Raw genomic sequence first — 14,426 nt, 5'->3', positions numbered from 1 at the left:
CTGTCCTGCAAGTCATCTTGTTACTTCTGCAAACAATCAGGAAGGGGACTGTCCTGCAAGTCATCTTGTTACTTCTGCAAACAATCAGGAAGGGGACTGTCCTGCAAGTCATCTTGTTACTTCTGCAAACACACTCCTTGTCACTGGCGCATTTGGATTTTAGCAACATGTCTTGGTTGGGGGAACACCTGGACAGCATCAATCTGCACCTAGTATCGTACTGAGGAAACCATATCATTTTCCTCAGGCCAAAAGCAAGGTGAAATACTGCCATTCATTTGGAGTATGATCACAGAGCCACAAGGGGTGCATTTAAAAAAAGGGCAATTCTAGGAATATGACAAAGCCAGAAGTGTAGTGTTATGCAGGTTTTCATCCACTCAGGACCCTAACTGAGCTATGCTTTAAAACACAGCAATTCAATGGTTTTTAATGGGAGCAGTGCGTTGGGGAAGGGCCTAGGGCTGTGCTGTCCGTCAGAGGAGTTGGAAAGACATCTCCGTCCACCATTTACAGAATTATTTCTCCCAACCACACGGCTGCCTCGGGCATGGGTTTCAGTCTCCCCATCGCACCCTCGGGCATGGGTTTCAGTCTCCCCATCGCACCCTCGGGCATGGGTTTCAGTCTCCCCACCACACCCTCAGGCATGGGTTTCAGTCTCCTCACCACACCCTCAGGCATGGGTTTCAGTCTCCCCACCACACCCTCAGACATGGGTTTCAGTCTCCCCACCACACCCTCAGACATGGGTTTCAGTCTCCCCACCACACCCTCAGACATGGGTTTCAGTCTCCCCACCACACCCTCAGACATGGGTTTCAGTCTCCCCACCACACCCTCAGACATGGGTTTGTCTCCCCACCACACCCTCAGACATGGGTTTCAGTCTCTCCACCACACCCTCAGACATGGGTTTCAGTCTCCCCACCACACCCTGACATGGGTTTCAGTCTCCCCACCACACCCTCGGGCATGGGTTTCAGTCTCTCCACCACACCCTCAGACATGGGTTTCAGTCTCTCCACCACACCCTCAGACATGGGTTTCAGTCTCTCCACCACACCCTCAGACATGGGTTTCAGTCTCCCCACCACACCCTCGGGCATGGGTTTCAGTCTCTCCACCACACCCTCAGACATGGGTTTCAGTCTCTCCACCACACCCTCAGACATGGGTTTCAGTCTCTCCACCACACCCTCAGACATGGGTTTCAGTCTCTCCACCACACCCTCAGACATGGGTTTCAGTCTCCCCACCACACCCTCGGGCATGGGTTTCAGTCTCTCCACCACACCCTCAGACATGGGTTTCAGTCTCCCCACCACACCCTCAGACATGGGTTTCAGTCTCTCCACCACACCCTCAGACATGGGTTTCAGTCTCTCCACCACACCCTCAGACATGGGTTTCAGTCTCCCCACCACACCCTCAGACATGGGTTTCGGTCTCTCCACCACACCCTCAGACATGGGTTTCAGTCTCCCCACCACACCCTCAGACATGGGTTTCAGTCTCTCCACCACACCACTACCTCTGTTTAAATGCACGCTGATGTAGACCCCAGAAAACTGAATCCAAACCCCACCTCCATTCAACTTAAGTCTCAAGGCATCAAAACATCTTGCTTTTTATTTCCCAGAGGTCTGAAGTTCGTCAAAAGACAATGGATACATTCAAATGATGAGCCGATCAACTTATATGTCCCACTGCCTTAATACTGTACACAACAGTTCAATTTAAAGTTTGAAAAATGGTCAAAAGTGAACCGTTTTTTTTTGGGCCCTGACAAATAATTTCTATAAATAAAAGAGCAAACGTAAACAACACATTACAGTTAACTTTTTTTTGTTGCTATGCATTAACGTTCCTTTCATAAAAATACATTTTCATTTATTCATTGTAGGTCCCCACATAAATAGGAATGATAAAAAAACAAGGGCAAAACAAGACAATCTATATTAATTTTTTTAAGCAGCCATAATTGTAAAAGGTTTTGAGACGGGTCATTCCACGACCCGGTACACCTGCGTTTAGTCACCTGCGTTTAGTTAGCAAGTTACAAACCAGCAGCAATTTCTGTCTCTTTAACAAAATATTTCTTAATCATAAGAAATAACTGTGTGATGACAACTGTTCTTCCAATTAATACCTCCAATTAAAATAAATTTAAAAAACAGCACCATCTATGGGATTATATCTGTCTTGTAAATCAACTACTGCATTGTCCTTCTTGATGGATTCCTAACAAAATAAACTCTTCCCTTTGGTGTGTTTCACCACCTCAAAAAAAACGAAACAATTCTCAGCCCTTAAAGAAAAGACTAATTGTAGGGGCCCAGTTCCAAAACATAAAATAAAAGCATATTCCCTTCCTTCAATACCCCCCTCATCGAGATTTCACCTATCTGACTGAATCGGGCAGGTTTCCAGTTACACCATATAGTTTCTTCAGTGAACACCTTGAGGAATGAAGGACAGAGAGAAGGATGTGTATGAATTCATGAAATAAAACCATGTCCTGGCTGCACTTCCTAGTCCAACTCCACTGGAGACAGAACAAAGAACAGCAGCCTTCTGGCTCTATATACTGTAGTCTATGGGACAGGGAGGCTGAGTGATGAGACTCTATGCTGGGCTCTATATACTGTAGTCTATGGGACAGGGAGGCTGAGTGATGGGACTCTATGCTGGGCTCTATATACTGTAGTCTATGGAACAGGGAGGCTGAGTGATGGGACTCTATGCTGGGCTCTATATACTGTAGTCTATGGGACAGGGAGGCTGAGTGATGGGATAGTTCCCAAAGTTTCCTAATAGAATTGAGAATTTTTCAGGTGGAGGGCTTCTTCAGAAGGTAACATGGATCATTTAGTGAATGTTTTACCCCCTACGACCAGAGTCTGAGGTCACAGCGAATGGAACCCCTGAATTTCTTTGGACAATAATTATATGGCAATGACTTAAAATATATATTTTTTTAAATCAACAACCTCTTTCCTGTGAGTAACTACTGTAAGTTATGTTTTTGTATGTGTGGTGTGTGTGTTCCGAGGGCTTCTCCTGTGGAGTCGTCTCAGGGTAGACGGCGGTCCTTCTTGGTTAGCAGGTAACACTGGATGGTTCTCAGGCGGTCCTTGGCAGGGGCAAACTCTGGCTGCAGCTCCAGAGTGGACTCATACCAGCGCATGGCCTTCTCAAACTCCTCCTGGAGACACACACACACACACACACACACACACACACACACACACACACACACACACACACACACACACACACACACACACACACAGATCAATGAACAAAGAATAATAAATACAACTGATCAGTATTTACACAAATCACCACAATTCATACCCATGCCGTCATTTGACACATCAGCATTAGCAGCAGCACTAGCAGCAGCATTAGCAGCAGCAATAGCAGCAGCACTAGCAGCAGCACTAGCAGCAGCATTAGCAGCAGCATTAGCAGCAGCACTAGCAGCAGCATTAGCAGCAGCACTAGCAGCAGCACTAGCAGCAGCACTAGCAGCAGCATTAGCAGCAGCAATAGCAGCAGCACTAGCAGCAGCACTAGCAGCAGCATTAGCAGCAGCATTAGCAGCAGCACTAGCAGCAGCACTAGCAGCAGCACTAGCAGCAGCACTAGCAGCAGCATTAGCAGCAGCATTAGCAGCAGCATTAGCAGCAGCAATAGCAGCAGCACTAGCAGCAGCACTAGCAGCAGCATTAGCAGCAGCATTAGCAGCAGCACTAGCAGCAGCATTAGCAGCATCACTAGCAGCAGCACTAGCAGCAGCACTAGCAGCAGCATTAGCAGCAGCAATAGCAGCAGCACTAGCAGCAGCACTAGCAGCAGCATTAGCAGCAGCATTAGCAGCAGCAATAGCAGCAGCACTAGCAGCAGCACTAGCAGCAGCACTAGCAGCAGCATTAGCAGCAGCACTAGCAGCAGCACTAGCAGCAGCACTAGCAGCAGCACTAGCAGCAGCATTAGCAGCAGCACTAGCAGCAGCACTAGCAGCAGCACTAGCAGCAGCACTAGCAGCAGCATTAGCAGCAGCATTAGCAGCAGCATTAGCAGCAGCAGCACTAGCAGCAGCATTAGCAGCAGCAGCACTAGCAGCAGCAGCAGCACTAGCAGCAGCATTAGCAGCAGCACTAGCAGCAGCACTAGCAGCAGCACTAGCAGCAGCATTAGCAGCAGCATTAGCAGCAGCATTAGCAGCAGCATTAGCAGCAGCACTAGCAGCAGCATTAGCAGCAGCAGCACTAGCAGCAGCAGCAGCACTCGCAGCAGCATTAGCAGCAGCAGCAGCACTCGCAGCAGCATTAGCAGCAGCACTAGCAGCAGCACTAGCACTAGCAGCAGCACTAGCACTAGCAGCAGCACTAGCAGCAGCACTAGCAGCAGCACTAGCAGCAGCACTAGCAGCAGCACTAGCAGCAGCACTAGCAGCACTAGCAGCACTAGCAGCAGCACTAGCAGCAGCAGCACTAGCAGCAGCAGCACTAGCAGCAGCAGCACTAGCAGCAGCAGCACTAGCAGCAGCACTAGCAGCAGCACTAGCAGCAGCACTAGCAGCAGCATTAGCAGCAGCATTAGCAGCAGCACTAGCAGCAGCATTAGCAGCAGCATTAGTAGCAGCATTAGTATTCTTCAACACCCACCTGACACGCAACCAGCATAAGATTCCACACACACACTTACCAATACCAGCATAAATAACCCGCTTCACAACCACTGACACTTGAAGGTAATTAAGCACCTGAACCAGACGACAGACCCTGAACCAGACGACAGACCCTGAACCAGGCGACAGACCCTGAACCAGGCGACAGACCCTGAACCAGGCGACAGACCCTGAACCAGGCGACAGACCCTGAACCAGGCGACAGACCCTGAACCAGGCGACAGACCCTGAACCAGGCGACAGACCCTGAACCAGACGACAGACCCTGAACCAGACCCTGAACCAGACGACAGACCCTGAACCAGACCCTGAACCAGGCGACAGACCCTGAACCAGGCGACAGACCCTGAACCAGGCGACAGACCCTGAACCAGACGACAGACCCTGAACCAGACCCTGAACCAGGCGACAGACCCTGAACCGGGCGACAGACCCTGAACCGGGCGACAGACCCTGAACCAGACCCTGAACCAGACGACAGACCCTGAACCAGGCGACAGACCCTGAACCAGACCCTGAACCAGGCGACAGACCCTGAACCAGACCCTGAACCAGACGACAGACCCTGAACCAGACGACTCATGGCCAGGCCATGACAACAATGTTGGTCCGTTCCCATGGTGGTGGGCTCACCATGGCGATGTAGACGTTGGCGAGGGTGAAGTGGTTGACAACGAAGTGCGGGGCGATCTCCACAGCCATGCGGGCCACGGTCAGGGCGTCCTCCCACAGCCGTGCGTTCTGGAAGATGTTGGCCAGGCTGATCAGAGGTACATCCTGGCAGGTAAGGAGGGAGGGAAGGAGAGAGAGATACTGAATTATCACACAGCCCTATAGCACGGGGTCATGTTCAGCAGTTCACACAGTAGAAAAATGTTTTGCAAAGGAAAACAAACGTGTGTTATTATTGGACAAGTCTCAGTCCGTGTTACCTTCATGTGGTGCGGGGCGTAGTGGAGGGCTTGGCGTAGGCAGTCGATGGCCCTCTTGCCCTGACCCTTCACCCTCCAGTAGAGAGCAGACATGCTGGACAAGACCCACGATGTCTGGTTCTGCTCAGGAGAGGAGAGACTTTCATTTGTCTGCATGATTTTATTGATCTTTATACTACCGGAAGATGCTGTGATTTGGGTGATACGGGGTTGTAGAATAGCCTGACGGGCAGCTACCACCTCCACTAACACGTACCTTCTCCAAGACCTTGGCGATGCGCGTGCCCACCTGCTCAAAAGACTGAGGGGAGAACTTATCTTTGCCCAGATTCTGTAGAACCTGAATGACAAACGGAAATCCGGTTGAGGCTCACGGCAGAACAGTGAAATGATACAGACTGGTGAGATGTGAGAGACTCTGTCCCCTCCCTCTCAGAGTAGACTCTCTCTCTGTCCCCTACCTCTCCGAGTTGACTCTCTCTGTCCCCTACCTCTCCGAGTTGACTCTCTCTGTCCCCTACCTCTCCGAGTTGACTCTCTCTGTCCCCTACCTCTCCGAGTTGACTCTCTCTGTCCCCTACCTCTCCGAGTTGACTCTCTCTGTCCCCTACCTCTCCGAGTTGACTCTCTCTGACTCCTACCTCTCCGAGTTGACTCTCTCTGTCCCCTACCTCTCCGAGTTGACTCTCTCTGTCCCCTACCTCTCCGAGTTGACTCTCTCTGTCCCCTACCTCTCCGAGTTGACTCTCTCTGTCCCCTACCTCTCCGAGTTGACTCTCTCTGTCCCCTACCTCTCCGAGTTGACTCTCTCTGTCCCCTACCTCTCCGAGTTGACTCTCTCTGTCCCCTACCTCTCCGAGTTGACTCTCTCTGTCCCCTACCTCTCCGAGTTGACTCTCTCTGTCCCCTACCTCTCCGAGTTGACTCTCTCTGTCTCCTACCTCTCCGAGTTGACTCTCTCGGTCTCCTACCTCTCCGAGTTGACTCTCTCGGTCCCCTACCTCTCTGAGTTGACTCTCTCTGTCTCCTACCTCTCTGAGTTGACTCTCTCCGGTGTAGTGGATAGCGGCGCGGTTGGCCACGCCAGCCAGGTGGTCCAGGGTGTGCATGCTGGCAGCCAGGTTGGCGTTGCACAATGGCTCCACCGCAGGCTCCTGGAGTGGAGTGGTAAAGTCTATGTGTTCCGTGATGCTGCAGAGGGAGGGTGGAAACGAGAGAACAGCGAGGGAGGGTGGAAACGAGAGAACAGCGAGGGAGGGTGGAAACGAGAGAACAGCGAGGGAGGGTGGAAACGAGAGAACAGCGAGGGAGGGTGGAAACGAGAGAACAGCGAGGGAGGGTGGAAACGAGAGAACAGCGAGGGAGGGTGGAAACGAGAGAACAGCGAGGGAGGGTGGAAACGAGAGAACAGCGAGGGAGGGTGGAAACGAGAGAACAGCGAGGGAGGGTGAAAACGAGAGAACAGAGAGGGAGGGTGAAAACGAGAGAACAGCGAGGGAGGGTGAAAACGAGAGAACAGCGAGGGAGGGTGAAAGAGAGAACAGCGAGGGAGGGTGAAAACGAGAGAACAGCGAGGGAGGGTGAAAACGAGAGAACAGCGAGGGAGGGTGGAAACGAGAGAACAGCGAGGGAGGGTGGAAACGAGAGAACAGCGAGGGAGGGTGGAAACGAGAGAACAGCGAGGGAGGGTGGAAACGAGAGAACAGCGAGGGAGGGTGGAAACGAGAGAACAGCGAGGGAGGGTGGAAACGAGAGAACAGCGAGGGAGGGTGGAAACGAGAGAACAGCGAGGGAGGGTGGAAACGAGAGAACAGCGAGGGAGGGTGGAAACGAGAGAACAGCGAGGGAGGGTGGAAACGAGAGAACAGCGAGGGAGGGTGGAAACGAGAGAACAGCGAGGGAGGGTGGAAACGAGAGAACAGCGAGGGAGGGTGGAAACGAGAGAACAGCGAGGGAGGGTGGAAACGAGAGAACAGCGAGGGAGGGTAAAAAAGAGAGAACAGCGAGGGAGGGTAAAACGAGAGAACAGCGAGGGAGGGTGAAAACGAGAGAACAGCGAGGGAGGGTGAAAACGAGAGAACAGCGAGGGAGGGTGAAAACGAGAGAACAGCGAGGGAGGGTGGAAACGAGAAAACAGCGAGGGAGGGTGGAAACGAGAAAACAGCGAGGGAGGGTGGAAACGAGAGAACAGCGAGGGAGGGTGGAAACGAGAGAACAGCGAGGGAGGGTGGAAACGAGAGAACAGCGAGGGAGGGGGGAAACGAGAGAACAGCGAGGGAGGGTGGAAACGAGAGAACAGCGAGGGAGGGTGGAAACGAGAGAACAGCGAGGGAGGGGGGAAACGAGAGAACAGCGAGGGAGGGGGGAAACGAGAGATCAGCGAGGGAGGGTGAAAACGAGAGAACAGCGAGGGAGGGTGGAAACGAGAGAACAGCGAGGGAGGGGGGAAATGAGAGAACAGCGAGGGAGGGTGGAAACGAGAGAACAGCGAGGGAGGGGGGAAACGAGAGAACAGCGAGGTAGGGGGGAAACGAGAGAACAGCGAGGGAGGGGGGAAACGAGAGATCAGCGAGGGAGGGTGAAAACGAGAGAACAGCGAGGGAGGGTGGAAACGAGAGAACAGCGAGGGAGGGGGGAAATGAGAGAACAGCGAGGGAGGGGGGAAACGAGAGAACAGCAAGGGAGGGGGAATAGAACTTTAGAAATTTTTCTAATTAAAGTGTGGCTTTGGATGTTAAGAAGATATTTATTTTGCCAAAATGTTGAACTATCTCCTTCCCCAGAGTCAGATGAACTCATGGTTACCAATGTTATGTGTACAGTTTGAAGGAAGTTGAAGGTAGTTTCATGCTAGTTGCTACAGTAGACTTCCAGTCACTGGGCTAGTGAGTAATGGCTCCAGACACGACCTTGCTTCATACGGCACAGAGACATACAAATGGTATCCATGAGTTCATCTTAACAGTGTAAATATATATAAAAAAAGAGCTTAAATCTCCAACTATCCCTTTAAGTCCTAATAAAGTGATTCCCAACTGACTCCAGTGGCAGTCAACATTTTACTAGTTGATTAGTTAGTTGAATCAGATGTGTCAGTGCAGGGTTGGAACAATGTGGACTGGGAGGTACATTCCCCAGGGGAGGGTTGGAACAATGTGGACTGGGAGGTGCATTCCCCAGGGGAGGGTTGGAACAATGTGGACTGGGAGGTGCATTCCCCAGGGGAGGGTTGGAACAATGTGGACTGGGAGGTACATTCCCCAGGGGAGGGTTGGAACAATGTGGACTGGGAGGTACATTCCCCAGGGGAGGGTTGGAACAATGTGGACTGGGAGGTACATTCCCCATGGGAGGGTTGGAACAATGTGGACTGGGAGGTGCATTCCCCAGGGGAGGGTTGGAACAATGTGGACTGGGAGGTATATTCCCCAGGGGAGGGTTGGAACACTGTGGACTGGGAGGTATATTCCCCAGGGGAGGGTTGGAACAATGTGGACTGGGAGGTACATTCCCCAGGGGAGGGTTGGGACAATGTGGACTGGGAGGTACATTCCCCAGGGGAGGGTTGGGACAATGTGGACTGGGAGGTACATTCCCCAGGGGAGGGTTGGAACAATGTGGACTGGGAGGTACATTCCCCAGGGGAGGGTTGGGACAATGTGGACTGGGAGGTACATTCCCCAGGGGAGGGTTGGAACAATGTGGACTGGGAGGTACATTCCCCATGGGAGGGTTGGAACAATGTGGACTGGGAGGTACATTCCCCAGGGGAGGGTTGGAACAATGTGGACTGGGAGGTACATTCCCCAGGGGAGGGTTGGAACAATGTGGACTGGGAGGTACATTCCCCAGGGGAGGGTTGGAACAATGTGGACTGGGAGGTACATTCCCCAGGGGAGGGTTGGGAAACCACTGTCACACACTATATACAGTTATCTATGAGATAGACAGCCAGGCAGAGTTCAAAGTTTGAATTTACAACACTGTCCTAACCCCTTACACAAGACAAACAGAGGACAAAGGGGAAGGTTGGTACTGACTCGATGTTCTTGGCAGACACGGCCAGCCAGGTACTGGCCACGGTGGTGAGGTCTACCCTGCGTGTTCTCTGGCACTCCTCTGGCCCCGGCCAGCCCAGACTGGTATAGTCCCTCCATCGCCCTACACACACACACACACACACACACACATCAGTACCCTAGAGACACAAACACTTTCTTAGTATGGTTCAATGATGATGACTAAGAGAACTGACTTTAGGGGAGAATCTCAATTGTATTTCCTTGATTCCTCGCATCCTTCTCAGAAGCCATTGGATGAGAAAGTCAGAGGTCCCTCCCAACTGGCCTTATTCCACTAATGGGGTTTTGAGGAGGCGGCGAGAGGACACGAGGAGTCAAGTAAATACAATTGAGATTCTCACTGTGAGTTTGTCTGTGAGCATGCAGGCTGTTTATTACCTGAGGGCCCGGGGGACGGGATGGTGGGGCCACTGATCTCCAGGACAGAGTGGCCTCCAGGGAGCAGTGTCTCCCCCTGCAGGGTGTCCTCAGCACTGCCCCAGCCCTCAGGGCTGTCCGCCTTGGGCTTCCTCACACGCTTCACCTGGAACGTGATCTGTTGAGGACCAGGAACATAACGTTTCATACATCATGGTAGTTACTCAGTACAGGACATGTACCACTCAGCCCCCTGTCTGTCTCTATAGTACATCATGGTAGTTACTCAGTACAGGACATGTACCACTCAGCCCCCTGTCTGTCTCTATAGTACATCATGGTAGTTACTCAGTACAGGACATGTACCACTCAGCCCCCTGTCTGTCTCTATATTACATCATGGTAGTTTCTCAGTACAGGACATGTACCACTCAGCCCCCTGTCTGTCTCTATAGTACATCATGGTAGTTACTCAGGACAGGACATGTACCACTCAGCCCCCTGTCTGTCTCTATAGTACATCATGGTAGTTACTCAGTACAGGACATGTACCACTCAGCCCCCTGTCTGTCTCTATAGTACATCATGGTAGTTACTCAGGACATGTACCACTCAGCCCCCTGTCTGTCTCTATATTACATCATGGTAGTTACTCAGTACAGGACATGTACCACTCAGCCCCCTGTCTGTCTCTATATTACATCATGGTAGTTACTCAGTACAGGACATGTACCACTCAGCCCCCTGTCTCTATAGTACATCATGGTAGTTACTCAGTACAGGACATGTACCACTCAGCCCCCTGTCTGTCTCTATAGTACATCATGGTAGTTACTCAGGACAGGACATGTACCACTCAGCCCCCTGTCTGTCTCTATAGTACATCATGGTAGTTACTCAGGACATGTACCACTCAGCCCCCTGTCTGTCTCTATATTACATCATGGTAGTTACTCAGGACATGTACCACTCAGCCCCCTGTCTGTCTCTATAGTACATCATGGTAGTTACTCAGGACATGTACCACTCAGCCCCCTGTCTGTCTCTATAGTACATCATGGTAGTTTCTCAGTACAGGACATGTACCACTCAGCCCCCTGTCTGTCTCTATAGTACATCATGGTAGTTATTCAGTACAGGACATGTACCACTCAGCCCCCTGTCTGTCTCTATAGTACATCATGGTAGTTACTCAGTACAGGACAAGTACCACTCAGCCCCCTGTCTGTCTCTATAGTACATCATGGTAGTTACTCAGGACAGGACATGTACCACTCAGCCCCCTGTCTGTCTCTATAGTACATCATGGTAGTTACTCAGGACAGGACATGTACCACTCAGCCCCCTGTCTGTCTCTATATTACATCATGGTAGTTACTCAGGACAGGACATGTACCACTCAGCCCCCTGTCTGTCTCTATATTACATCATGGTAGTTACTCAGTACAGGACATGTACCACTCAGCCCCCTGTCTGTCTCTATAGTACATCATGGTAGTTTCTCAGTACAGGACATGTACCACTCAGCCCCCTGTCTGTCTCTATAGTACATCATGGTAGTTACTCAGTACAGGACATGTACCACTCAGCCCCCTGTCTGTCTCTATATAACATCATGGTAGTTACTCAGGACATGTACCACTCAGCCCCCTGTCTGTCTCTATAGTACATCATGGTAGTTACTCAGGACAGGACATGTACCACTCAGCCCCCTGTCTGTCTCTATATTACATCATGGTAGTTACTCAGGACAGGACATGTACCACTCAGCCCCCTGTCTGTCTCTATAGTACATCATGGTAGTTACTCAGGACAGGACATGTACCACTCAGCCCCCTGTCTGTCTCTATAGTACATCATGGTAGTTACTCAGGACAGGACATGTACCACTCAGCCCCCTGTCTGTCTCTATAGTACATCATGGTAGTTACTCAGTACAGGACATGTACCACTCAGCCCCCTGTCTGTCTCTATAGTACATCATGGTAGTTACTCAGGACAGGACATGTACCACTCACCCCCCTGTCTGTCTCTATAGTACATCATGGTAGTTACTCAGGACAGGACATGTACCACTCAGCCCCCTGTCTGTCTCTATATTACATCATGGTAGTTACTCAGGACAGGACATGTACCACTCAGCCCCCTGTCTGTCTCTATAGTACATCATGGTAGTTACTCAGGACAGGACATGTACCACTCAGCCCCCTGTCTGTCTCTATAGTACATCATGGTAGTTACTCAGGACAGGACATGTACCACTCAGCCCCCTGTCTGTCTCTATAGTACATCATGGTAGTTACTCAGGACAGGACATGTACCACTCAGCCCCCTGTCTGTCTCTATAGTACATCATGGTAGTTACTCAGGACAGGACATGTACCACTCAGCCCCCTGTCTGTCTCTATAGTACATCATGGTAGTTACTCAGGACAGGACATGTACCACTCAGCCCCCTGTCTGTCTCTATAGTACTTCATGGTAGTTACTCAGGACAGGACATGTACCACTCAGCCCCCTGTCTGTCTCTATAGTACATCATGGTAGTTACTCAGTACAGGACATGTACCACTCAGCCCCCTGTCTGTCTCTATAGTACATCATGGTAGTTACTCAGTACAGGACATGTACCACTCAGCCCCCTGTCTGTCTCTATATTACATCATGGTAGTTACTCAGTACAGGACATGTACCACTCAGCCCCCTGTCTGTCTCTATAGTACACCATGGTAGTTACTCAGGACATGTACCACTCAGCCCCCTGTCTGTCTCTATATTACATCATGGTAGTTACTCAGGACAGTACATGTACCACTCAGCCCCCTGTCTGTCTCTATATTACATCATGGTAGTTACTCAGTACAGGACATGTACCACTCAGCCCCCTGTCTGTCTCTATAGTACATCATGGTAGTTACTCAGGACAGGACATGTACCACTCAGCCCCCTGTCTGTCTCTATATTACATCATGGTAGTTACTCAGGACAGGACACCTACCCACTCAGCCCCCTCGTCATCCTCACAGTTCCCGAAGCAGGGCCCTCCTCCGCTCCGGCCCGCTCCCATCACCCGGTCGTTCTTCAGCACGCGGATGCCCCTCAGGTCGCCCCGCCTCAGGTCGCCCCCCACGTCCAGAGCCCCCTCGAAGGCCCCCATCAGCTCCTCCTTCAGCTGCCACTCCTCCTCATCCCTCTCTCCTCCTCCAGGCTGTTGGCCTGCCTCTCCAGAGCCGTTACTGTCCAGCACCACCTCTGTTACAAACAGAAAGGCAGGGTCCTGTTCATTAGGTATCAAACGGAAGAAAAAGGACAGAAACAGGGAGGGTTTAACATGACATTTGTAGGTTTTCCGTTTCAAAACGTTTTGCTACAGTGCCCTAATGAACAGGACCCAGATGTTTGAGCATCTGAGTGTGCAGAACTCCAAGAACAGTTCTGTTCATTTGATTTCATACAGTCAGAGTCCAAATCATAAGGGTCTTACTCTCAAACAGGAGGGCTTCCTCCACTGTGGAGACAGGCAGAGCCTGGGCAGCCGTGGTGGTGGGGTCCTCCTGCTGCTTCTGTCTACTGCCAGCCTCCCATTCATCTAGATGTAGAGTCACATCCTCCTCCCCGACACACACAGCACCCTCTGTTGACACACACACTAAACCCATCAGCACACACACACACTTTCTCCACTAAACTGGCCTGCCAAAAATGTGCATGACGTTCAAGCAACAAATACAGATAACGAACTGGACATCATTGTCCCTTTTGTCATAGTGGAGATGGGTCTTTCTTGTGACCCTGCACCTTTTCACCTCGACATAGAAAGTGTGTGTAGGTTGTAAACATGGTGAGGGGGTTGGCGTCTGATTGTCAAATATAGAGTTCTCTAAATGCAGCAGCTGGACTATTTTTAACAGCTTCAATTATTGAGTGGAACATTTCTCCACTTAAAACACTTTCCTCCACATTCTAGAGAGGAAGAGAGAGAGAAACACAGAGAGAGAAACACACAGAGAGAAAGAGAGAGAAACACACAGAGAGAAAGAGAGAGAGAAACACACAGAGAGAAAGAGAGAGAGAAACACACAGAGAGAAAGAGAGAGAGAAACACACAGAGAGAAAGAAACACACAGAGAGAGAAAGAAACACACAGAGAGAGAGAGAAACACACAGAGAGAGAGAGAAACACACAGAGAGAGAGAGAAACACACAGAGAGAGAGAGAAACACGCAGAGAGAGAGAGAAACACACAGAGAGAGAGAAACACACAGAGAGAGAGAGAAACACACAGAGAGAGAGAGAAACACACAGAGAGAGAGAGAAACACACAGAGAGAGAGAGAAACACACAGAGAGAGAGAGA

The 14,426-nt window shown here is 50.8% G+C and overlaps 1 protein-coding gene across 1 annotated transcript in view; it reads right to left on the bottom strand.

The window, feature by feature from the left end:
- ttc17 (tetratricopeptide repeat domain 17) overlaps positions 1 to 14,426 on the bottom strand; it is an 85,772-nt gene that overhangs the window by 55,503 nt on the left and 15,843 nt on the right. The window contains exons 16-23 of the mRNA XM_055898927.1: positions 13,555 to 13,704; positions 13,069 to 13,322; positions 10,092 to 10,248; positions 9,672 to 9,792; positions 6,663 to 6,822; positions 5,888 to 5,971; positions 5,632 to 5,751; positions 5,339 to 5,476 (exon numbers count right to left, since the gene is read on the bottom strand). Of these exons, the coding sequence (XP_055754902.1) occupies positions 5,339 to 5,476; positions 5,632 to 5,751; positions 5,888 to 5,971; positions 6,663 to 6,822; positions 9,672 to 9,792; positions 10,092 to 10,248; positions 13,069 to 13,322; positions 13,555 to 13,704 (1,184 nt within the window). The remainder of the gene's footprint in view (positions 1 to 5,338; positions 5,477 to 5,631; positions 5,752 to 5,887; positions 5,972 to 6,662; positions 6,823 to 9,671; positions 9,793 to 10,091; positions 10,249 to 13,068; positions 13,323 to 13,554; positions 13,705 to 14,426) is intronic.

Source organism: Salvelinus fontinalis, chromosome 35 (assembly GCF_029448725.1).
Source record: "Salvelinus fontinalis isolate EN_2023a chromosome 35, ASM2944872v1, whole genome shotgun sequence".
Classification (NCBI taxonomy): Eukaryota; Metazoa; Chordata; class Actinopteri; order Salmoniformes; family Salmonidae; genus Salvelinus; species Salvelinus fontinalis.
This window is presented reverse-complemented; position numbering and strand designations above follow the sequence as displayed.